Below are 25,095 nucleotides of genomic sequence, written 5' to 3'. Positions count from 1 at the left end.
AGTAACTTTTTAGGGATTTGAAATTTCCTATCAGAATTAACCCACGGTTCTTCAAACAATTCCTTTGACACAGGAAAACCGACTTTTTCTTTACATTAAAATAAGATTCCGCACACTCCTCTGTCTCCTTATCAGGAATTAGCAAAACGTTTCTGATAGCTTCTATAAGAGCCTCTATTCCCTGTGACAGAGCAGCACCCCCCCCCCCTCACCTCACCCTCCTCCATGTCTGACCCCTCAGCGTCAGAGTCAGACTGCAGGATATGGACCAGAGTTTTTGTGGACAAATGGCAGGGGACTGAAACGCTTGTTTGGGGTCTGAGTCTCTGTTCATACACTCATCCACAGACTGTCTTAAGTATTGCGTCTCTTTCTCATTGCGAGACAATTTATTAGAAGTATTGGAAATCATACCTTTAATGGAATCCAGCCACACTGGTTCAGCCTCGCTACCCTGGGAAGGTACACTACACTGAGTACATAGTAATGAGCTCCCTGGGGAAGAGGAACACTCTGCCGTACATGAAACACACTCTTTGCCTGACATATTGTAAATGTGACAGCACACATACACAGGAAAAAGTTAAAAACACAATTAACCCACAAAGAGCCTTCCAGGGAGATACAGATATTTTGGAGCCAGCACACAGCGCCCTTATCGCTAATGCCAAGCTTAGCCAGGTCGCAGACTAAGTGCCCTGATTGGGGACTTAGGGGGTCATTCCGAGTTGATCGCTAGCAGACAATGGGGGTCATTCCGAGTTGTTCGCTCGCAAGCTGCTTTTAGCAGCTTTGCACACGCTAAGCCGCCGCCTACTGGGAGTGAATCTTAGCTTAGCAAAATTGCGAGCGAAAGATTCGCAATATTGCGAAAATACTTCTCTGTGCAGTTTCTGAGTAGCTCGAGACTTACTCTGCCAGTGCGATCAGTTCAGTGCTTGTCGTTCCTGGTTTGATGTCACAAACACACCCAGCGTTCGCCCAGACACTCCTCCGTTTCTCCAGCCACTCCCGCGTTTTTCCCAGAAACGGTTGCGTTTTTTCACACACTCCCATAAAACAGCCAGTTTCCGCCCAGAAACACCCACTTCCTGTCAATCACATTACGATCACCAGAACGAAGAAAAAACCTTGTAATGCCGTGAGTAAAAAAACCTAACTGCATAGCAAATTTACTTGGCGCAGTCGCACTGCGGACATTGCGCATGCGCATTCGCGACTAATCGCTCCGTTGCGAGAAAAAAATAACGAGCAAACAACTCGGAATGACCCCCAATGTACGCTGTGCTGCGATGATGAAAAAAAAACCAGCACTTCTGCGCAAGCATATGCGGCGCAATGCGCATGCGCGACGTACTTTCACAACGGCCGATGTAGTTTTACACAAGGTCTTGCGAAGCTTTTCAGTCGCACTGCTGGCCGCTTAGTGATTGACATGAAGTTGGCGTTTCTGGGTGTCAACTGACCGTTTTCAGGGAGTGTTTGGAAAAACACAGGCGTGCCAGGAAAAACACAGGCGTGGCTGGGTGAACGCAGGGCGTCTTCATGACGTCAAAACAGGACCAAGCGCTGAGTAGGTCTGAAGCTACTCTGAAACTGCACAAAATTATTTTGTAGCCGCTGTGCGATCCTTTCGCTCGCACTTCTGCTAAGCTAAAATACACTCCCAGTGGGAGGCAGGCACAGCGTTTGCACGGCTGCTAAAAACAGCTAGCGAGCGATCAACTCGGAATGACCCCCTAATAATCACTCCCCCCCTGCTATGACCTCCTGGTACCGCTGAGGTAATCTGGAGTCACACCGGAGGAGCTGCGCGTCCCTCTCAGTCAGCGTCTGTGTCCACTGCAGAGGGAAAATGGCGCTGGTGAGCTGCTGGATCTGCTCATAGTGAAGCACCACCCCCTCAATGCCGCGTGGTCTTCTCGCTTCTTTTATACTGGCTGAGGTAATTTAGTGCTTAAAATGGAGTCAGATCCGCTTTAAGGCTTTGCCAGTGTGGGTCCTGCGTACAGTGTACTTAGATGCAGCTGTGTACTGAGTCTGGAGACGCAGTCCGCCCTGGTTAGAAGCCGTGTGTCTCCGTGTGTCTCCATAATCGCCGGTGACCCGCTAACCGGGATGCCGGTTTAGTACTCACCACTCTTCTCTCTTCTGGCTCTGTTAGGGGTGGCGGCGTGCTGCGGGAATGTACGCTCGCCGTGGTGGGGCTTGCGAATAGTTCCCTCAGGAGCTAGTGTCCTGTCAGCGGGGAATGGGACCATTAACCCTTCAAGAGGTTGGGCTGTTCCCCACCCTAATTCCCACGAATCAGGCAGGCTGGTGCCATCCAGTCCTGCCTGAAAACAACAAACCGATAAAATAAATGCAGAAAACTCTTCAGGAGCTTCCATAAGCATGACCGGCTCCTCCGGGCACATTTTCTAAACTGAGACTGGTTGGAGGGCCATAGAGGGAGGAGCCAGCGCACACTATCAAATTCTTAAAGTGCCCAATACTCCTAGTGGACCCGTCTAATCCCCATGGTACTAAATGGATCCCCATTATCCTCAAGGACGTAAGAGAAATTTTGATTTTGTGATCCATGCTGAATCAGGCCCAAACTGCGGAATCAATGGGTTTTCCTCACGCGTGAACCCCCAATTGTGTAATTTTATTGCAGACTTGTTTGTATCCCCACTAACTGGATTGGGCCAGCATGGTAATTAGCTGTGAGGGGTTAATTGAATTTGCCCCTAAATCCTGTGGTGTGAAACATGGTTTACCAGTTTGCAAAATTCTACCTGCTTGCTGGATTTACTTCTAACTCTAAATGAAGCCCATAGATTATAGGACAAAAAAAAAAGTCTTACCTTAACCTTAGAACAAGATTAATAGCAGATGTAAGTCTGTTTTCATGATGGCTTTCATTGGTTTGTGCCTAAAACAAAAATAAATAAATAAATAAATAACTGAGCTGAGTAAAGAACAGATCACAGTTATAAGCCTACTTAGCAATCATATATAACTAGTCATTTATTACTAGTAGGTGATTTTATTTATCGTACTTTATTGTGTTTACTACAGTATCTGTACTGACAAAATTGATGCTTTAAAGTCTATTATATATTTGAGAAAACTGATTTTTGAGCCAGTGCAGAGTTGGGAGTAAAGTGGTTGTAAATGATTTAAAAGAAAAGGGCATGGAAAAATATGGTATTTTGTTTGTATTTAGAACCATAAACATATTGAGATGCACAAGCCTCTGCACCGGCAGCATATGCGCTAATTTATTACACGTCATAATCATCATTGATGTGTACTTATACCTGCCCTATAGCTGGTACATAAGATATGGGGGGTAATTCTGAGTTGATCGCAGCAGGAATTTTGTTAGCAGTTGGGCAAAACCATGTGCACTGCAGGGGAGGCAGATATAACATGTGCAGAGAGAGTTAGATTTAGGTGGGTTATTTTGTTTCTGTGCTGGGTAAATACTGGCTGCTTTATTTTTACACTGCAATTTAGATTGCAGATTGAACACACCATACCCAAATCTAACCTTCTCTGCACAGGTTATATCTTCCGCCCCTGCAGTGCACATGGTTTTGCCCAACTGCTAACAAAATTCCTGCTGCGATCAACTCAGAATTACCCCCATGCTTCCTAATAGGCGTACCAGCGCTTATTTTATTTGCTGGTCTGTATGTGCTATCTCACCTGTTGTAAAGCATGACTGGTGCGAAACGTGTGCGGTTCTCCATATCCACATATGCACTTCTTCACCTTCTGAGCATGTGGAGTGAGAATTAATTCAAGATACACTATACGAGGGGTGATTGATAAGTACCCGTGTTTGAAGACAGCTGGCGCCACTGACGTCAAACCTGTATATCATCGTTTAGTGTCATCTGTCAAACAATGACTGTCAGAATTTCAGATAAATTCATTGTATACTTTTGTTTTAGTAGCTGTTGGAAGTGAGCAAGTATTGAAAAAGAGTTGCCCATATTATACACAAATTTACAAGCTCAGAAGAAAATAGTCTTTTACAAGTTAACAACATGAATTAGATCTTAAAATAAACAGTACTGAAGATTAGGGTATCCGGTCTATATATCTACACTAAAAAGGTCTACAGTCAATAGGCTGACCACTAATCGTCGACATGCATTGGGTCGACGATATCAAAATGTCGACAATCAAATGGTCGACTGGGTCAAAATGTTGACATTCAAAAGGTAGACAGGGTCAAAAGGTCGACATGTTTTTTTCAGATATTTTTAAATTTTACATCAAACTATTACCTTTAGTAACCTTGTGGTGAGCAAAGCGGAGCAAGCCACCGAGCCCGAAGCGTGGCGAGCGTAGCAAGCCCGCGAGGGGCCGCATTTCATAAAATTGACTATCCATGTCACAAACTATCACCATTAGTAACCTTGTGGGGAGCGAAGCGCAGCGGAGTGAGGCACCACGCCCAAAGCGTGGCGAGTGAAGCGTGCCTGCGAGGGGATGCATTTTAAAAAAACGGGTGAAAAATGTGTAAAAACACCAAACACCCATAACATTTTTTGTGTGTCGGCCTTTTGCCCTGTCGACCTTTTGACTGTCGACCTTTTGACATGTCGACCTTATGATTGTCGCCCATATGACCCTGTCGACCTTTCAACTGTCAACTTTTTGACCCTGTCGACCTTTTAACTGTCGACCTAATGACTGTCTATCTTTTTAATGTCTATTTTCTGTATCAGAACCGAAGATTAGGTAGATAATTATGCAAATGATGTTGGAGAGGGGTCAAAGAGCGATACTACACAAAACAGGTGCAACATATTGGTTCTGCCTTCTAAAGAGGACAAGAGGAGGTGCTGCCAATTGCAGATTCTAAAAGTTTGATTTTTTTTTCTCAGACTTATGCAGTGTTAAAACAAGAGAGATCAATTTCATGAATTGTAATACCCAGTCTTGATGAAATCCTTTGATAAAACATGTTGGCCACACAGCTCAGAATGAATTCTACATTTTTTTGCTGCCTCTTTCCATGGATTCAGAATACTAGGTTACAGCCACACTATACAGAGAACATTATGACATGCCTGCCTTTATGTCAGTGTTTCCCAACTTCAGTCTTCAGTGAACCCTAACAGTGCATGTTTTCCATCTCTCCTTGCTGGAGCACATGTGTATTCATCAGGTGGATTATAAACATGGCAATTGCTATCACATTAGTGCTAAACTTTATAGTACGTGGGCCAAATGTCGGTACCACCAAGAGGGGCAAAACTTGAGTGCACTTTTCTTAAAGATATATATATGGCACTTTATGCTAAGGCGGCTGAAGTATTATGGAAATATCCTGACCAGTTCAAAGACATCATCATACGAATGGGTGTATTTCATACTGCATGCACATTTTTAGCAACCATTGGAAAACGCTTTGAAGATGCTGGCTTGCGTGATTTGTGCATTGAGTCTGGTGTTATTGCAGAAGGTTCTGTGACGAGCATAATGGAAGGTCGTAAGTGCGGAGCGACTTCACAAGCTGGTGTATGAAGCTATTATGAGTCTTGCATGGAAGGGATTTCTCGCGTGGTTGGAAGAAACCCATAAAAATGACAAAGCCTATTTGGATGAAATGCTTAATGGTGTCAATATCTTATGCCAAAACATCTGCAATGCCACATTATCGGAGGTGCTTTGCAATGAAGCCTGTATCCATATTATGACACTCTTTGAGAGTTATCTGGAATATCTAAGATGCAAGAATGGAAGTTTATCTGCATTTTGGATGTCTTATTTGAATATGGTCGAGATTCTGCGAGATTCTGTTTGCGAGATTCCGCAAACAAAGACACTCAAACTCCAGGTGGCACAAAAGGATTTAGTCTAAATCCAGGTGCAGTGAGTAAGTACTACATAACATCCGAGTACAGGAGTATGTATCTCAGGCAGTTGAGAGACATGTCAGGCCAGAATAGCACCCGACTATCATATCCTGATCTCCAACAACCTAGAATTTATAAAGACGAAGAAGATGTCAAATCACTGGTTGACCTCATGGAGAATAGTTGGATCAATCCGATGCACCATGAGAGTTCTGAATTAGTAAGTCTATCGACTGGTGTCATCGCGCCAGCAGAAGTTGTGGATGATATTCTAAAGGCTCATCTTGTCGGAGAAGATGTATATGAGAACTTCAAGAAAAACTACCTTGAAGAAAGCTCCCCTAGTACATCTTTTCATGATAAGATCACTAAACAAAGCTTAAAAACATTCTCTAATCTCAAAACAAAGAAGATAATTGGAACTGGTGGGGTAAAGCAAATTATTCTTAAGGCAGACCGAAACCTATTTGGTCACATGGTTCTGATTGCCAAAAGTTGACAGCTTGGCATGAGAGACGTTCTGTCTAAACTTGGTAAAGAGTGGGTAATTACTGACAAAATCTTTGACAACATACAGCAGTTTACATGCCACATGTATTCGCCTTCTGTCAAAACATGTTCAGTCAACGAAGTGTCCCCTGCGCCTCCCTTTTAATGTTATGATGCTTGGAAAAGGCAAACTTAAAGTTACCTGTAATATACACAATTATTTATTTATTTTTTTCATTTTCCTTTTAACTTTATTTTATGCATTAAGTACTATTAACATGTATTTGTATTCAGAACTGAAATGCATAATATAAACACGTACATCTAATTTCATATTTTAAGATCATGAAATTATTTATTTGGTTGCTTACCTGAGTATCTTGTATAGTCAGATTTTGCACTCGTGCTTGCATATTGCTATCTGTGGAAGTCTGGGTAGAAAGAATAAGAGAATATTCAATCTTGCTTAATAAACATTTAAATGTACGGCCAGGTATCCACTGGCATTTTGGTTGCTTTTTTTTATGCAGGCAAAAATGCATGTTAAGATGCAATTGTAACTAGCATTTGCAGACCCAGACCTCCCTCCTAGGCTTCCACAATGTGTCTATCCATGGTAAAAGCACGTGGATCAAATAAGATGAGTTCCAAAGACTGGAGTTCAACTCTAACAATGTAACAGCGGAAGTGGATATTGTAATACTGGAGACAACGATTCATATTGTTATATCACTTTCCATGTATTTGATTAAACATAAAGAAAAGTTAGTATAATTCATGCAATGAGCATATTTTGGTAGCTGAAATATTACATACTTTAACATTTGTACAGTAAGTTTTAACTGTATTTCTGCCATTGACAGCTGTTCAGTATACAACAAAACTATAATAATACTAATGTAACATACCCCATTTGCCCCCTGATAATTTGGTATCTGACTTGTTATGATTTGTGGTGTTGAATACCATTTTATCATAGCAATTCCATATTACTTCTCTCCAGGGACAGCTACTCCTAAAAGCATCTGTCCCCACGATCCCTAACCCTGGCGGCTACACCACTAATTAATAGCAGTATAACTTTACATTGCTGGGTCTGACCCAGGAGTCCTAGTGTGCATGCGTGACCTAAATTTGTGCATGTACGGGTGGAAAGAGCTCTGGCATGAACGAAGTGTTCCAATCAGATCCCTCTTTGCAATCCAGACCTCTTTCCTGTTGAATACACCAGTATTTTGACAGTATTGGGGCTGCCAGGCAAGCAGGAGATATCAATGTTATCTCCTACATTACCTGTGTAATGAAAAACCATGATACTTGGATTTACCAATGTAAGTGAAACTATTTTAATTTGTGCTAAGGGATGTGGAATGGACCCCTAAGTCACATGATCAAAGGATTAACATTTGACCTCAAAACACCAGGTTTTGGAGCATGTTTTAAAACAAATGTCTCTAAATTAAAGACATACTAATCATATTCTACTCAAAGAATGCTCATTATAGATTGGTTTGTTAAAGACACCACTGGCTGTGAAAGGCGGAAGATCAGTTCTACCATCCTAAGTATAACTTTGTACTAATCACTATTAAGTTAACAAACTGTTACTGAAATGTCAGATAAAATGAACTGTAATCATAATTTTAGCTCAATTTTTCTGGCGGGTATATCACATTTGCTGGTTTTATCTATGTCGTGCTTTGGTTTTAATGTTTTATGTTCATTATGTTAAATACCACCATATTTACTGATGAGCAGCAGCTGCAGGTGTCTACAATAGCCAAAAAGAGCACAAAAAAGACAATTATGTTAAATTAAGGAGCAATGCACAATAAATTGTAAATTGAAGACTAGAGCATATTTATGCAAAGAGATCTGATTGTAGTTCTCTATAAAAAAAACAACTGGAAAATGTTTGATATAATATTTTACATCAATGCTGCTGCGTCTTAGGGTGCTGATTACGTCCGTGTAAATGGCTTTTTAAATAACTGACCACTTTTAATATTCAGACAAAGCAACAGAACCATTTCATACTTTGATTACTCAATTTCAATGTCCTTTTTACATCTATTCAACATGACGGCTGCTTTACCAGTTGTAATTGCGTCTGTAATTTTAACACCAGCAGGATTCGGTATCTGCAATTTATCTGGCAATACAAATCTCTTCTAATGTATAATCATGCACTTTTTAGTTTTCATCAGTAATTAGTAAGTTTCACTTACTAATATGCTCTCTACAGAATGACAAGCATGGCTTTAAAGAAAATTGTTAACAGCCTGTTCTTGTTTAACAAAATTACTATAAAGATACATTTAAACGTTATTATAACACATTTGAAAATTAGAATATTAAAATGCAATTTGAGAAGAAATAATTATGACTTTTTCCTTTTAACACTAATCTTGCAACCACATGAAGTAGTGGAGTAGAGGCCCTATTTCTGATACATGTGGCATTACCACGATGTGGACCTATTGTGCATAACTTCTGTTGTCCATGCACCGTTATTTATACCGCTTTCACATCGCAAATCCAGGTTGGACCCGGCTTTTAAACCTGGGTCTAACCGATGTCTGAGCAGCCTCAGACCCTTTTACATTGCAGTTTCAACCCGGGTTATTTCTGAGTTATTCCTGGGTTGGTGCCTTTCACACTGAACCCGGGTCACCCATGTTAAACACTGTGATGTGATTTAAAATGGACTTTTTTGGCTCACATTGATGAGGTTTCAAAGTAAATAATAAGATTTTATACATACCGGTAAATCTTTTTCTCCTAGTCCGTAGAGGATGCTGGGGACTCCGTAAGGACCATGGGGAATAGATGGGCTACGCAGGAGACATGGGCACTTTAAGAAAGACTTTGGATCTGGGTGTGCACTGGCTCCTCCCTCTATGCCCCTCCTCCAGACCTCAGTTAGAGAAACTGTGCCCAGAGGAGACGGACAGTACGAGGAAAGGATTTTTGTTAATCCAAGGGCAAGATTCATACCAGCCCACACCATTCACACCGTATAACTTGGGTTATGCGAACCAGTTAACAGCATGAAACAACACAGCAGCAGTCAGAGACTGAACTAAACTGTAATATAACCCTTATGTAAGCAATAACTATATACAAGTCTTGCAAAAGTAGTCCGCACTGGGACGGGCGCCCAGCATCCTCTACGGACTAGGAGAAAAAGATTTACCGGTAGGTATAAAATCTTATTTTCTCTTATGTCCTAGAGGATGCTGGGGACTCCGTAAGGACCATGGGGATTATACCAAAGCTCCCAAACGGGCGGGAGAGTGCGGATGACTCTGCAGCACCGATTGAGCAAATATGAGGTCCTCCTCAGCAAGGGTATCAAACTTGTAAAACTTTGCAAAGGTGTTTGAACCCGACCAAGTAGCAGCTCGGCACAGCTGTAATGCCGAGACCCCTCGGGCAGCAGCCCAAGAAGAGCCCACCTTCCTAGTGGAATGGGCCTTAACCGATTTTGGTAACGGCAATCCAGCTGTAGAATGAGCCTGCTGAATTGTGTTACAGATCCAGCGAGCAATAGTCTGCTTAGAAGCAGGAGCGCCAACCTTGTTGGCTGCATACAGGACAAACAGTGCTTCTGTTTTTCTGACCCGAGCCACGTAAATTTTCAAAGCCCTGACTACATCAAGGGACTCGGAATCCTCCAAGTCTCGCGTAGCCACAGGCACCACAATAGGTTGGTTCATATGAAAAGATGAAACCACCTTGGGCAAGAATTGAGGACGAGTCCGTAATTCTGCTCTATCCACATGGAAAACCAGATAGGGGCTTTTGTGAGACAAAGCCGCCAACTCCGACACTTGCCTAGCCGAAGCCAACGCTACCAACATAACCACTTTCCAAGTGAGATATTTTAATTCCACCATTTTAAGTGGTTCAAACCAGAGGGACTTAAGGAAACTCAACACCACGTTAAGGTCCCAAGGCGCCACCGGAGGTACAAAAGGAGGCTGAATATGCAGCACTCCCTTCACAAAAGTCTGTACTTCTGGGAGAGAAGCTAATTCCTTCTGAAAGAAAATGGACAGGGCCGAAATCTGAACCTTAATGGAGCCTAATTTTAGGCCCAAATTCATTCCAGTTTGTAGGAAGTGAAGGAAACGGCCCAGATGGAATTCTTCCGTAGGAGCATTCCTGGCCTCACACCAAGAAACATACTTCCGCCATATACGGTGATAATGTTTAGCTGTCACGTCCTTCCTAGCCTTTATCAGAGTAGGAATTACCTCATCCGGAATGCCCTTTTCCGCTAGGATCCGGCGTTCAACCGCCATGCCGTCAAACACAGCCGCGGTAAGTCTTGGAACAGACAGGGCCCCTATTGCAACAGGTCCTGTCTTAGAGGAAGAGGCCACGGATCTTCTGTGAGCATTTCCTGCAGATCCGGATACCAGGCCCTTCGCGGCCAATCTGGAACAATGAGAATTGTCTGTACTCCTCTTTTTCTTATGATTCTCAACACCTTGGGGATGAGAGGAAGAGGAGGAAACACATAGACCGACTGGAACACCCACGGTGTCACCAGGGCGTCCACTGCCACCGCCTGAGGGTCTCTTGACCTGGCGCAATACCTCTGTAGTTTTTTGTTGAGGCGGGACGCCATCATGTCTATTTGGGGCAGTCCCCACTGACTTGCAATCTGTGCGAAGACTTCCTGATGAAGTCCCCACTCTCCTGGATGTAGATCGTGTCTGCTGAGGAAGTCTGCTTCCCAGTTGTCCACCCCCGGAATGAACACTGCTGACAGTGCGCTTACATGATTTTCCGCCCAGTGAAGAATCCTGGTGGCTTCCGTCATTGCCACTCTGCTCCTTGTGCCGCCTTGGCGGTTTACATGAGCCACTGTGGTGATGTTGTCTGACTGAATCAGAACCGGTAGATCGCGAAGCAAAGTCTTCGCTTGATGAAGGGCATTGTATATGGCCGTCAGCTCCAGGACGTTGATGTGAAGACAAGTCTCCTGGCTTGACCAAAGACCTTGGAAGTTTCTTCCCTGTGTGACTGCTCCCCAACTTCGGAGGCTCGCGTCCGTGGTTACCAGAATCCAATCCTGAATGCCGAACCTGCGACCCTCTAGAAGGTGAGCACTCTGCAGCCACCACAGGAGAGATACCCTGGCCCTGGGGGACAGGGTGATCAACTGATGAATCTGTAGATGTGACCCGGACCACTTGTCCAGTAGGTCCCAATGGAAAGTCCTCGCATGGAACCTGCCGAAGGGAATGGCCTCGTAAGACGCCACCATCTTTCCCAGGACTCGAGTGCAGTGATGCACTGACACCTGTTTTGGCTTCAATAGGTCCCTGACCAGAGTCATGAGTTCCTGGGCCTTTTCTATCGGAAGATAAACCCTTTTCTGGTCGTATCCAGAATCATGCCTAAGAAGGTCAAATGAGTCGTAGGAACCAACTGTGACTTTGGGATATTGAGAATCCAGCCGTGTTGCTGCAACACCTTCAGCGAAAGTGACACGCTGTTCAACAACTGCTCTCGTGATCTCGCTTTTATAAGTAGATCGTCCAAGTACGGGATAATTGTGACACCCTGATTGCGCAGGAGCACCATCATCTCCGCCATTACCTTGGTGAAAATCCTCGGGGCCGTGGAAAGCCCAAACGGCAACGTCTGAAATTGGTAATGACACTCCTGTACCGCAAATCTCAGGTACGCCTGATGAGGTGGATAAATGGGAACATGAAGGTATGCATCCTTTATGTCCAGGGATACCATAAAATCCCCCCCTTCTAGGCTGGCGATGATCGCTCTGAGCGATTCCATCTTGAACTTGAACCTTTTCAAGTATAGATTCAAGGATTTTAAATTTAAAATGGGTCTGACCGAACCGTCCGGTTTCGGGACTACAAACAGGGTTGAGTAATACCCCTTCCCTTGTTGAAGCAGGGGTACTTTGACCACCACCTGTTGAAGACACAATTTGTGAATCGCATTTAAAACTATCTCCCTTTCTTGGGGAGAAGCTGGCAGGGCCGATTTGAAAAACCGGCGAGGAGGCACCTCTTCGAATTCCAGCTTGTACCCCTGGGAAACAATTTCTATTGCCCAGGGATCCACCTGTGAGTGAACCCAGATGTGGCTGAAAAGTCGAAGACTTGCCCCCACTGGGGCAAACTCCCTCAGCGGAGCTCCAGCGTCATGCGGTGGATTTTGTAGAGGCCGGGGAGGACTTCTGCTCCTGGGAACTAGCTGTGGTAGGCAGCTTTTTCCCTCTGCCCTTACCTCTGGCAAGAAAGGACGATCCTCGTACTCTCTTGTTTCTATTTGACTGAAAGGACTGCATCTGATAATGTGGCGCTTTCTTAGGCTGTGAGGGAATATAAGGCAAAAAAATAAGATTTTACTTACCGATAAATCTATTTCTCGTAGTCCGTAGTGGATGCTGGGGACTCCGTAAGGACCATGGGGATATAGCGGCTCCGCAGGAGACAGGGCACAATAATAAAAGCTTTAGGATCAGGTGGTGTGCACTGGCTCCTCCCCCTATGACCCTCCTCCAAGCCTCAGTTAGGATACTGTGCCCGGACGAGCGTGCATAATAAGGAAGGATATTGAATCCCGGGTAAGACTCATACCAGCCACACCAATTACACCGTACAACCTGTGATCTGAACCCAGTTAACAGTATGATAACAACGAAGGAGCCTCTGACAAGATGGCTCACAACAAGAATAACCCGATTTTTGTAACAATAACTATGTACAAGTATTGCAGACAATCCGCACTTGGGATGGGCGCCCAGCATCCACTACGGACTACGAGAAATAGATTTATCGGTAAGTAAAATCTTATTTTCTCTGACGTCCTAGTGGATGCTGGGGACTCCGTAAGGACCATGGGGATTATACCAAAGCTCCCAAACGGGCGGGAGAGTGCGGATGACCCTGCAGCACCGAATGAGAGACTCCATGTCCTCCTCAGCCAGGGTATCAAATTTGTAGAATTTAGCAAACGTGTTTGCCCCTGACCAAGTAACTGCTCGGCAAAGTTGTAAAGCCGAGACCCCTCGGGCAGTCGCCCAAGATGAGCCCCCTTCCTTTTGGAATGGGCTTTTACAGATTTTGGCTGTGGCAGGCCTGCCACAGAATGTGTAAACTGAATTGTATTACAAATCCAGCGAGCAATCGTCTGCTTAGAAGCAGGAGCACCCATCTTGTTGGGTGCATACAGGCTAAACAGCGAGTCAGATTTTCTGACTCCAGCCGTCCTGGAAACATATTTTTCAGGGCCCTGACAACGTCAAGTAACTTGGAGTCCTCCAAGTCCCTAGTACCCGCAGGTACCACAATAGGTTGGTTCATGTGAAAAACAGAAAACACCTTAAGGAGAAATTGAGGACGAGTTCTCAATTCTGCCCTGTCAGAATGAAAAATTAAGTAAGGGCTTTATATATGATAAAGCCGCCAATTCTGACACACGCCTGGCTGAAGCCAGGGCTAATAGCATCGTCACCTTCCATGTGAGATATTTTAAGTCCACAGTGGTGAGTGGTTCAAACCAATGTGACTTTAGGAAACTCAAAACAACATTGAGATCCCAAGGTGCCACTGGGGCACAAAATGAGGCTGTATATGCAGTACCCCTTTTACAAACATCTGAACGTCAGGCACTAAAGCCAGTTCTTTCTGGAAAAAATTCGACAGGGCCGAAATTTGAACCTTAATGGACCCTAATTTTAGGCCCATAGACAGTCCTGTTTTCAGGAAATGTAGGAAACGACCCAGTTGGAATTCCTCTGTAGGGGCCTTCTTGGCCTCACACCACGCAACATATCTTCACCAAATGCGGTGAAAATGTTTTGCGGTTACATCCTTCCTGTCTTCGACCAGGGTAGGGATGACTTCATCTGGAATGCCCTTTCAGGATCCGGCGTTCAACCGCCATGCCGTCAAACGCGGCCGCGGTAAGTCTTGGAACAGACAAGGCCCCTGCTGGAGCAGGTCCTTTCTTAAAGGTAGAGGCCACGGGTCTTCCGTGAACATCTCTTGAAGTTTCGGGTACCAAGTCCTTCTTGGCCAATCCGGAACCACGAGTATCGTTCTTACTCATCTCCCTCTTATGATTCTCAGTACTTTTGGTATGAGAGGCATAGGAGGGAACACATACTCTGACTGGTACACCCACAGTGTTACCAGAGCGTCCACCGCTATTGCCTGAGGGTCCCTTGACCTGGCTAAATATCTGTCTAGTTTTTTGTTCAGGCGGGACGCCATCATGTCCACCTTTGGTTTTTCCCAACGGTTTACAATCATGTGGAAGACTTCCCGATGAAGGCCCCACTCTCCCGGGTAGAGGTCATGCCTGCTGAGGAAGTCTGCTTCCCAGTTTTCCACTCCCGGAATGAACACTGCTGAGAGTGTTATCACATGATTTTTCGCCCAGCGAAGAATCCTTGTAGTTTCTGCCATTTCCCTCCTGCTTCTTGTGCCGCCCTGTTTACGTGGGCGACTGCCGTGATGTTGTCCCACTGGATCAATACCGGCTGACCTTGAAGCAGAGGTCTTGCTAAGCTTAGAGCATTGTAAATTGCCCTTAGCTCCAGTATATTTATGTGGAGAGAAGTCTCCAGACTTGATCACACTCTCTGGAAATTTTTTCCTTGTGTGACTGCTCCCCAGCCACTCAGGCTGGCATCCGTGGTCACCAGGACCCAGTCCTGAATGCCGAATCTGCGGCCCTTTCATAGATGAGCACTCTGCAGCCACCGCAGAAGAAACACCCTTGTCCTTGGAGACAGGGTTATCCGCTGATGCATCTGAAGATGCGATCCGGACCATTTTTCCAGCAGATCCCACGGAAAGGTTCTTGCGTGAAATCTACCGAATGGGATCGCTTTGTAAGAAACCACCATTTTTCACAGGATCCTTGTGCAATGATGCACTGATACTTTTCCTGGTTTTAGGAGGTTCCTGACTAGCTCGGATAACTCCCTGGCTTTCTTCTCCGGGAGAAAACATCCTTTTCTGGACTGTGTCCAGAATCATCCCTAGGAACAGTAGACGTGTCGTCGGAAAAAACTGCGATTTTGGAATATTTAGAATCCACTCGTGCTGTCGTAGAACTACTTAAGATAGTGCTACTCCGACCTCCAACTGTTCTCTGGACCTTGCCTTTATCAGGAAAGCGTCCATATTTCTTTTAAGAAGAATCATCATTTCGGCCATTACCTTGGTAAAGACCCGGGGTGCCGTGGACAATCCAAACGGCAGCGTCTGAACTGATAGTGACAGTTCTGTACCACGAACCTGAGGTACCCTTGGTGAGAAGGCAAATTTGGACATGTAGGTAAGCGTCCCTGATATCCAGTGACACCATATCGTCCCCTTCTTCCTGGTTCGCTATCACTACTCTGAGTGACTCCATCTTGATTTGAACGCTTGTATGTAAGTGTTCAAATATTTCAGATCTCACCGAGCCGTCTGGCTTCAGTACCACAATATAGTGTGGAATAATACCCCTTCCCTTGTTGTAGAAGGGGTACTTTGATTATCACCTGCTGGGAATACAGCCTGTGAATTGTTCCCAATACTGCCTCCCTGTCGGAGGGAGACGTTGGTAAAGCAGACTTCAGGAACTTGTGAGGGGGAGACGTCTCGAATTTCCAATGTACACCTGGGATACTACGTGTAGGATCCAGGAGTCCACTTGTGAGTGAGCCCCCTGCGTGCTGAAACTCTTGAGATGACCCCCTACCGCACCTGAGTCCGCTTGTACTGCCCCAGCGTCATGCTGCGGACTTGGCAGAAGCTGTGGAGGGCTTCTGTTCCTGGGAATGGGCTGCCTGCTGCAGTCTTCTTCCCTTTCCTCTACCCCTGGGCAGATATGACTGGCCCTTTTGCCCGCCTGCCCTTATGGGGACGAAAGGACTGAGACTGAAAAGACTGTGTCCTTTTCTGCTGAGATGTGACTTGGGGTAACAAAAGGTGGATTTTTCAGCTGTTGCCATGGCCACCAGGTCCGATGGACCGCCCCTTTATACGGCAATACTTCCATGTGCCGTCTGGAAACTGCATCACCTGACCACTGTCGTGTCTTCGTCTGGCAGATATGGACATCACGTTTACTCTTGATGCCAGAATGCAAATATCCCTCTGCGCATCTCGCATATATAGAAATGCATCTATAGTCAATAAAATCTTGTCCCTGTCAAGGGTATCAATATTTTCAGTCAGGAAATCCGACCAAGCCCCCTCAGCGCTGCACATCCAGGCTGAGGCGATTGCTGGTCGTAGTATAACACCAGTATGTGTGTATATACTTTTAGGATATTTTTCAGCTTCCTATCAGCTGGCTCCTTGAGGGCTGCCGTATCTGGAGACGGTAACGCCCCTTGTTTTTATAAGCGTGTGAGCGCCTTATCCACCCTAAGGTGTGTTTCCCAACTCGCCCTAACTTTTGGCGGGAAAGGGTATACCGCCAATAATTTTCTATCGGAGGAAACCCACGTATCATCACACACTTCATTTAATTTATCTGATTCAGGAAAAACTACAAGTAGTTTATTCACACCCTACATAATACCCTTATTTGTGGTACTTGTAGTATCAGAAATATGTAACATCTCCTTCATTGCCCTTAACATGAAACGTGTGGCCCTAAAGGAAAATACGTTTGTTTATTCACCGTCGACACTGGAGTCAGTGTCCGTGTCTGTGTCAACCGACTGATGTAAATGGGCGTTTTTACAAGCCCCTGACGGTGTCTGAGACGCCTGGACAGGTACTAATTTGTTTGCCGGCCGTCTCATGTCGTCAACCGACCTTGCAGCGTGTTGACATTATCACGTAATTCCTAAATAAGCCATCCATTCCAGTGTCGACTCCCTAGAGAGTGACATCACCAATACAGGCAATTTGCTCCGCCTCCTCACCAACATCGTCCTCCTACATGTCGACACACACGTACCGACACACAGCACACACACAGGGAATGCTCTGATAGAGGACAGGACCCCACTAGCCCTTTGGGGAGACAGAGGGAGAGTTTGCCAGCACACACCAAAAACGCTATAATTATACAGGGTCAACCCCTTATACAAGTGTTTTCCCTTATAGCATTTTTATATATGTAATCATATCGCCAAATAAGTGCCCCCCCCTCTCTGTTTTAACCCTGTTTCTGTAGTGCAGTGCAGGGGAGAGCCTGGGAGCCTTCCTCACAGCAGAGCTGAGCAGGAAAATGGCGCCGTGTGCTGAGGAGAATAGGCCCCGCCCCCTTTTCGGCGGGCTCTTCTCCCGGAGTTTGTGAGATCTGGCAGGGGTTAAATACATCCATATAGCCTCAAGGGCTATATGTGATGTATTTTAGCCATAAAAAGGTATTATACATTGCTGCCCAGGGCGCCCCCCCCAGCGCCCTGCACCCTCAGTGACAGTTGGTGACTGTTGGTGAAGTGTGCTGACAACAATGGCGCACAGCTGCAGTGCTGTGCGCTACCTTATGAAGACTGAAAGTCTTCTGCCGCCTGTTTCTGGACCTCTTCAACTTCGGCATCTGCAAGGGGGGTCGGCGGCACGGCTCCGGGACGAACCCCAGGGTGAGACCTGTGTTCCGACTCCCTCTGGAGCTAATGGTGTCCAGTAGCCTAAGAAGCAAATCCATCCTGCACGCAGGTGAGTTTACTTCTCTCCCCTAAGTCCCTCGTAGCAGTGAGCCTGTTGCCAGCAGGTCTCACTGAAAGAAAAAAACCTAACTTAAACTTTTATTCTAAGCAGCTCAGGAGAGCCACCTAGATTGCACCCTTCTCGGCCGGGCACAAAAATCTAACTGAGGCTTGGAGGAGGGTCATAGGGGGAGGAGCCAGTGCACACCACCTGATCCTAAAGCTTTTATTATTGTGCCCTGTCTCCTGCGGAGCCGCTATATCCCCATGGTCCTTACGGAGTCCCCAGCATCCACTAGGACGTCAGAGAAATTTGATTTACCTGCCGTAGCTGTGGAAACCAGGTCTGAGAGACCTTCCCCAAACAATTCCTCACCCCTGTAAGGTAAAACCTCAATATGCATCTTTGAGTCGTCATCACCTGTCCATTGCCGGGTCCATAGGACTCGTCTAGCAGAAATCACCATAGCGTTGACTCTAGAACCCAGTAGGCCAATGTCTCTTTGAGCATCTCTCATATATAAGACAGCATCTTTAATACGACCCAGGGTCAATAAAATGGTATCCTTATCCAGGGTATCAATTTCCGCCGATAAGGTATCTGTCCACGCTATTACAGCGCTACAAACCCAAGCCGACGCTATCGCCGGTCTAAGTAAGGTACCAGAATGCGTGTAAATGGACTTCAAGGTAGCCTCCTGCTTGCGATCAGCAGGATCCCTGAGGGTAGCCGTATCTTTGGATGGCAGCGCTACCTTTTTGGATAAGCGTGTCAACGCTTTGTCCACCCTTGGGGAGGATTCCCACCGTATCCTGTCCTTATTCGGGAAAGGATGTGCCATAAGAATCCTTTTGGGAATCTGCTGTTTTTTGTCTGGAGATTCCCAAGCCTTTTCAAATAACTCGTTCAGCTCATGAGACGGGGGAAAGGTTACCTCAGGTTTCTTTTCCTTATACATGTGTACCCTCGTGTCAGGGACAGGGGGGTCCTCTGTGATATGCAAAACATCTTTTATTGCAATAATCATATATTGAATACTTTTAGCCAATTTTGGCTGTAACTTTGCATCATCGTAGTCGACACTGGAGTCAGAATCCGTGTCGGTATTATTGTCTACTATTTGGGATAGTGGGCGCTTTTGAGACCCCGAAGGTCCCTGTGACATAGGGGCAGGCAGGGCTTGACACCCTGTACATTCCCTGGACTCAGCTTTGTCCAACCTTTTGTGCAATAAATTTACATTAGCACTTAAAACATTCCACATATCCAACCAGCCAGGTGTCGGTGTTGCCGACGAAGACACTACAGTCATTTGCTCCTTCTCCTCCCTAGGAGAGCCTTCTACCTCAGACATGCCGACACACGCGTACCGACACACCACACACTCAGGGAATCCTCTTATCTGAAGACAGTTCCCCCTTAAGGCCCTTTGGAGAGACAGAGAGAGAGTATGCCAGCACACACCCAGCGCTAATGACCCAGGAAAAAAACACACAATATGTTTACCAAGATAGCGCTGTTTATCCTTATCTGCGCCAAATTATGTGCCCCCCCTTCTTTAAAACCCTCTTTCACCGTGTAAGCAGGGGAGAGTCCGGGGAGCTTCCTCTCAGCGGTGTGCTGTGGAGAAAATGGCGCCGGTGAGTGCTGAGGAACAAGCTCTGCCCCCTCAATGGCGGGCTGCGGTCCCGCTGAAAATTTTCAAAAACTGGCGGGGGATCTCTTATATACAGTGCCCAGCCTGTATATATAATTTTAAGCCAGATATGGAGGTTCTTATTGCCTCCCCCCTGCGCCCTGCACCCTTACAGTGCCTGCCGTGTGCACGTTACCTCAATGAAGATCTGAAGTCTTCTGCCATCTCTAAAGTCTTCTTTCTTCACATACTCACCCGGCTTCTATCTTCCGGCTCTGCGAGGAGGACGGCGGTGCGGCTCCGGGACGAACGGCAAGGGTGAGACCTGCGTTCCGTTCCCTCTGGAGCTAATGGTGTCCAGTAGCCTAAGAAACAGAGCCTAACGTTAAAGTAGGTCTGTTTCTTTCCCCTCAGTCCCTCGATGCAGGGAGTCTGTTGCCAGCAGGCTCCCTGAAAATAAAAAACCTAACAAAATACTTTCTTTTCAGGAAACTCAGGAGAGTTCCCTGTAGTTTGCTTACATTACACCCCACATTCTCCTTGTTCATTCTATATTACACCTACACCATTCTATTCCCCTGAACACTACTGTACCAAATTATGGCTCCTCGATCCTGTCACATACCAATCCTCACTGCCAGGTCTCACCCCCCAAATTCAAAATCACCCACAAACACTCAGAACCCAGCCAACCTTATCCCTATCTCCCCTGTCCCCTCCCTTCCTTTCTCCTGTGCACTCTGGAATGCTAGATCAATCTGCAACAAGCTGCCAACTATCCACAACCTCTTCTTCTCCCACTCTTTTCACCTTCTCGTCATCACTGTAACCTGGCTCTCCTCCTCTGACACCACCTCCCCTGCTGCCCTCTCCTACGGACGTCTCTCCTTCACCAACACAGTCAGAACTGATGGTCGCCAGGGTGGAGGCGTGGGCGTCCTTCTCTCCCCTAACTGCACCTTTCGTGTCATCCCACCTGAGCCCTCTCTCACCTTCTCCACCTTCGAGGTCCACACTATCCGCCTCTTCTACCCCATTCACCTCCTTGTGGCAGTGATCTACCGCCCCCCTGGCCACTGTTCACCTTTCCTTGACAACTTTGCTGCCTGGCTTCCCCACTTTCTCTCCTCCGACCTCCCCTCTGTCATCCTCGGAGACTTTAACATCCTTGTTGACATCACTAATGCCGCTTCCACTAATCTTCTCACCCTTTCCACCTCCTTTGGACTTTCTTAAAGGACCTCAACCCCTACTCACAATCTCGGCCACTCCCTCGACCTTCTCTTCACCCACCGATGTGATCTCTCTGATTTCTCAAACTCTTCCTTCCCTCTCTCTGACCACCATCTGCTTTCTTTCATCCTCTCATCCCCCCTCCTCCTCTCCACGCCCAGACCCACCACCACCAGACGCAATCTCGGGTCTCTCAACCCCACTTTCATGTCCTCCCTCGAGACTTTCCTCTCCCCTCTTTCCACTATGACTTGTCCCAACCAGGCAGCCACCTTCTATAACTCTTCCCTAACCGCTGCTCTCGACTCTGTGGCCCCCCTCTCCTCTGTCCCCCTCCGCCGCTCCAAACCCCAACCTTAGCACACCAAACTAACACGTTTCTTACAAAAATGCTCACGCTCCGCTGAACGCTCCTGGAGGAAATCTCACTCTCTGCCGGACTTCCTCCATTTCAAGTTTATTCTCTCCTCCTACAGATCTGCTCTTTCCCTCGCCAAGCAATCCTTTTTCCAAGCACTCATCTCTTCTCAGTCCTCCTGTCCACGCCGTCTCTTTGAAACTTTCAACACTCTCCTTCGTTCCCCTCCTCCTCCCCTCCCATCCTCCCTCACTGCCACTGACTTTGCCTCCTTCTTCATCTACAAAATTGAGGATATCCGACACGACATCTCCCGCCGTCACCCCTCTGCTACCCCCCTGCCCCCTTTATCCCTCCCCTCCATCTATCCCACCCTGTCCTCCTTCCATCCCACTTCAGAAAAGGAAGTCCACTCCCTCATCTTATCCTCCCCCCCACAACCTGCCCCCTGGACCCCCTTCCCTCCCGTCTTCACCGCTCCCTCTCCCCCACTGCCTGCTCCCACCTTGCTCACCTCTTTAACCTGTCCCTCTCTACCGGCATCTTCCCCTCACCATTCAAACATGCTCTGGTCTCGCCTATTCTCAAAAAATCCAACCTCGACCCCTCATCACCCACTAACTACCGCCCCATCTCTCTTCTCCCTTTCGCCTCCAAATTACTTGAACGACTAGTCTACAGCCGTCTCACAAGCTACCTCTCTGACAACTCCATCCTCGATCCACTACAATCTGGCTTTCGCCCACTCCACTCAGCTGAGACTGCCCTGGTGAAAGTCACCAATGACCTGTTTTCGGCCAAATCCAGGGGCCACTTCTCTCTGCTCATCCTTCTGGACCTCTCTGCTGCCTTTGACACCGTAGATCATCCTCTCCTCCTCGGCACACTCCAAAACGCTGGCCTCTCTAGCACTGTCCTTGACTGGTTTTCTTCTTACCTCACTAACCGCTCCTTCTCTGTATCTGCCTCCAGCACCACCTCACACCCTTCCATCCTTCCTGTTGGTGTCCCTCAGGGTTCTGTCCTTGGACCCCTTCTGTTCTCCCTGTATACCTCTTCCCTGGGTGCGCTCATTAACTCATTTGGCCTTCAATACCACCTCTATGCTGATGACACACAACTCTACCTCTCATCTCCTGATCTGTCCCCCTCTGTCCTCTCTCAGGTTTCCAGCTGCCTCTCTGCAATCTCCTCCTGGATGTCTGAACGCTCTCTAAAGCTCAACATGGACAAAACGGAACTCATCATCTTCCCCCCATCCAGAGCAACACCCCTGACCAATATCTCCATCATTGTTGACAACACCACCATCTCCCCCGTTCCCCAACTCCGCTGCCTGGGCGTCACTCTTGACTCCTCCCTCTCCTTTGCACCCCACATCCAAGCTCTGGCACAATCCTGTCGTTTCCAGCTACGCAACATTGCTCGTATCAGGCCATATCTCTCCCAGAGTGCAACTAAACTCATCATCCACTCACTGGTCATCTCACGACTTGACTACTGTAATGTCCTCCTCACTGGCCTCGCTTGCTCCCATCTTGCTCCCCTCCAATCTGTCCTGAACTCCGCAGCTAGGCTTATCTTCCTCTCCCGCCGCACCACATCTGCCACTCCCCTTCAACAAAATTTACACTGGCTCCCATTTCCCTACAGAATCCTCTTCAAACTCCTCACCCTCACATACAAGGCCATCTCTAATTCCACTGCTCCCTACATCTCCAACCTCCTTTCCCTTCATACTCCCTCCCGCCCCCTACGGTCGACTAATGACCGTCGCCTCTCCACCGCCCTGGTCACTGCTTCCCATGCACGAGTTCAGGATTTTGCCCGTGCTGCACCCCTTCAGTGGAACGCACTCCCCCGCTCCATTAGACTCTCCCCAACCTTGCAAAGCTTCAAACGGGCACTAAAAACCCATCTATTCATCAAAGCATACCCTCCCGATGCATAACCCAGTGCTGAAGCCGCGCCTCCACCCCCCTGCCTCATGCCGTGAACATCTCAGCTTTGCTTGCATACTGCCATCAGGCTACCTCCCACTTGCCTGCACCTCTTGTCATCTGTCTGTCGCCCCTCCCCATTAGATTGTTAGCTCTTCAGAGCAGGGCCCTCTTTCCTCTTGTTATCTAAGCCCTCGTCTCAACACATTTCACTCACAGCTCTCCCCTACTCAACGACCATCTTTATCTTGCTAGTAAAGGCTCATCTCCATCTATGGCCACCAGCCTCTAGTAGTACGATGATCACTCCCTCGATACTTACATCTTAGCTGTATTATGTCTTGAGAATGTGTGGTGCTCTGTTACCTGTACTCTATTTCTGTTATTTATTTACTGTAATGCAATGTTTTGTCCCCTGTACTGTCCTTTGTACGGCGCTGCGAAACACATGTGGCGCCTTATAAATAAAATGTAATAATAATAATAATAATGCACCCAGTCTCCTCTGGGCACAGTATCAAACTGAGGTCTGGAGGAGGGGCATAGAGGGAGGAGCCAGTGCACACCCATACCTAAAGTTCTTTTTTAGTGCCCATGTCTCCTGCAGAGCCCATCTATCCCCATGGTCCTTACGGAGTCCCCAGCATCCTCTAGGACGTAAGAGAAAAAAAGGGAGGCTGGGAACTGCTCAGAGCAAACACATAAACAGCCAATCGGCACCTTTTTCTGAGACCCGAGTTGAATATCCCGGGCCAGAGGCTTTCACACTGCACAGCAACCCGGGTCCGACCCGTGTTTAACCCTTATTATAACCCGGGTTGAAATGCAGGGTTGCTCGATCCGGGTTATACCCCTTTCACACTGCCAATGCCGGATCCCACCCGGGAATTGGAAGCGGGTTCTTCCCGGGTGGGATCCGGCATTGGCAGCTGCTGCAGGCTTTCCCGACCCGGCAATAAGCAGGGCGGGTTACCATAGCAGCAGGGGGACGGAGCTGGCGGCGGGGCGGAGGCGGCGCCTCTCCCTATCTAGTAAACAGGTCCTGGGACGCATCGACCCAGGAGCCTGTTTACGCAGCCAATGACCCGGTATTCAACCCGGGTATAACACTGCTTTATACCCAGGTTGAATTGCCGGGTCAGGCAACCCGCGATTTCGGCAATGCCCCTTTCACACCGCACGCCGACCCGTGTTGACCCGGCAATATGCCGGGTCGATACTGGGTTATTTGTGCGGTGTGAAAGGGGTATTATTCACTTTGGCGCTTTCACACTGGACCCGGGTCGACCTTGCAACAACCCGGTAATAACCCGTGTTATTTTGGTGATGTGAAAGGGGTAATAGAGACTTTCAGAAGGCCCTGGTTAGCAGGATGGTACTGTAATGGATATGTACTGCAGATATCCAATCAGATCATGCTACTATAGTGTATGTCTCACACAGTCTTGACTTTCTATGTTGCCATGGCTAAGGTAACTTGGTTTGGGTGAAGTTAAACGACTTGATTTTGGTGGAGTTACTGCAGACTATTTGCTGTGCTACTGCATACTTCCCAACTTTCCCGACTTCCGCGGGACAGTCCCATTTTTTTGGGACTGTCCTGCTGTTCCACTCTGCATGCACACAGTATATATTCACAGGAGACAGAGGGACTGGGGGCATGCCAGCAACTTACAGAGTGCTGGGTATGCCTCCTCAGTGGCGAAAATGCGAGGCGTGGCAGGTGGTCTCGACATTCCCACTAAGCCCCCTTTTGCTGAGGTCACGCCCCCTTTTCAGGCAGGCGTGGCTTCTCCGTGCAGAGGGGCCCCGATTCTGCAGTCATAAAAGCTGGGAGCTATGCTACTGTATATTATACAGTATTCGTGCCCCACTTTCAAAATGACATTGTTTACTTGCTTATGCATGCATGACTGATACATTCAAT

General features: G+C 47.0%; 1 protein-coding gene across 1 annotated transcript in view; it reads right to left on the bottom strand.

Annotated features, from left to right (window-relative positions):
* Positions 1–25,095, bottom strand: part of STK39 (serine/threonine kinase 39) — a 604,781-nt gene that overhangs the window by 262,903 nt on the left and 316,783 nt on the right. The window contains exons 13-14 of the mRNA XM_063933583.1: positions 6,722–6,781; positions 2,850–2,917 (exon numbers count right to left, since the gene is read on the bottom strand). Of these exons, the coding sequence (XP_063789653.1) occupies positions 2,850–2,917; positions 6,722–6,781 (128 nt within the window). The remainder of the gene's footprint in view (positions 1–2,849; positions 2,918–6,721; positions 6,782–25,095) is intronic.

Source organism: Pseudophryne corroboree, chromosome 7, assembly GCF_028390025.1.
Source record: "Pseudophryne corroboree isolate aPseCor3 chromosome 7, aPseCor3.hap2, whole genome shotgun sequence".
Lineage (NCBI taxonomy): Eukaryota > Metazoa > Chordata > Amphibia > Anura > Myobatrachidae > Pseudophryne > Pseudophryne corroboree.
The sequence above is the reverse complement of the archived record's forward strand: the minus strand, read 5'-3'. Positions and strand labels throughout refer to the sequence as shown.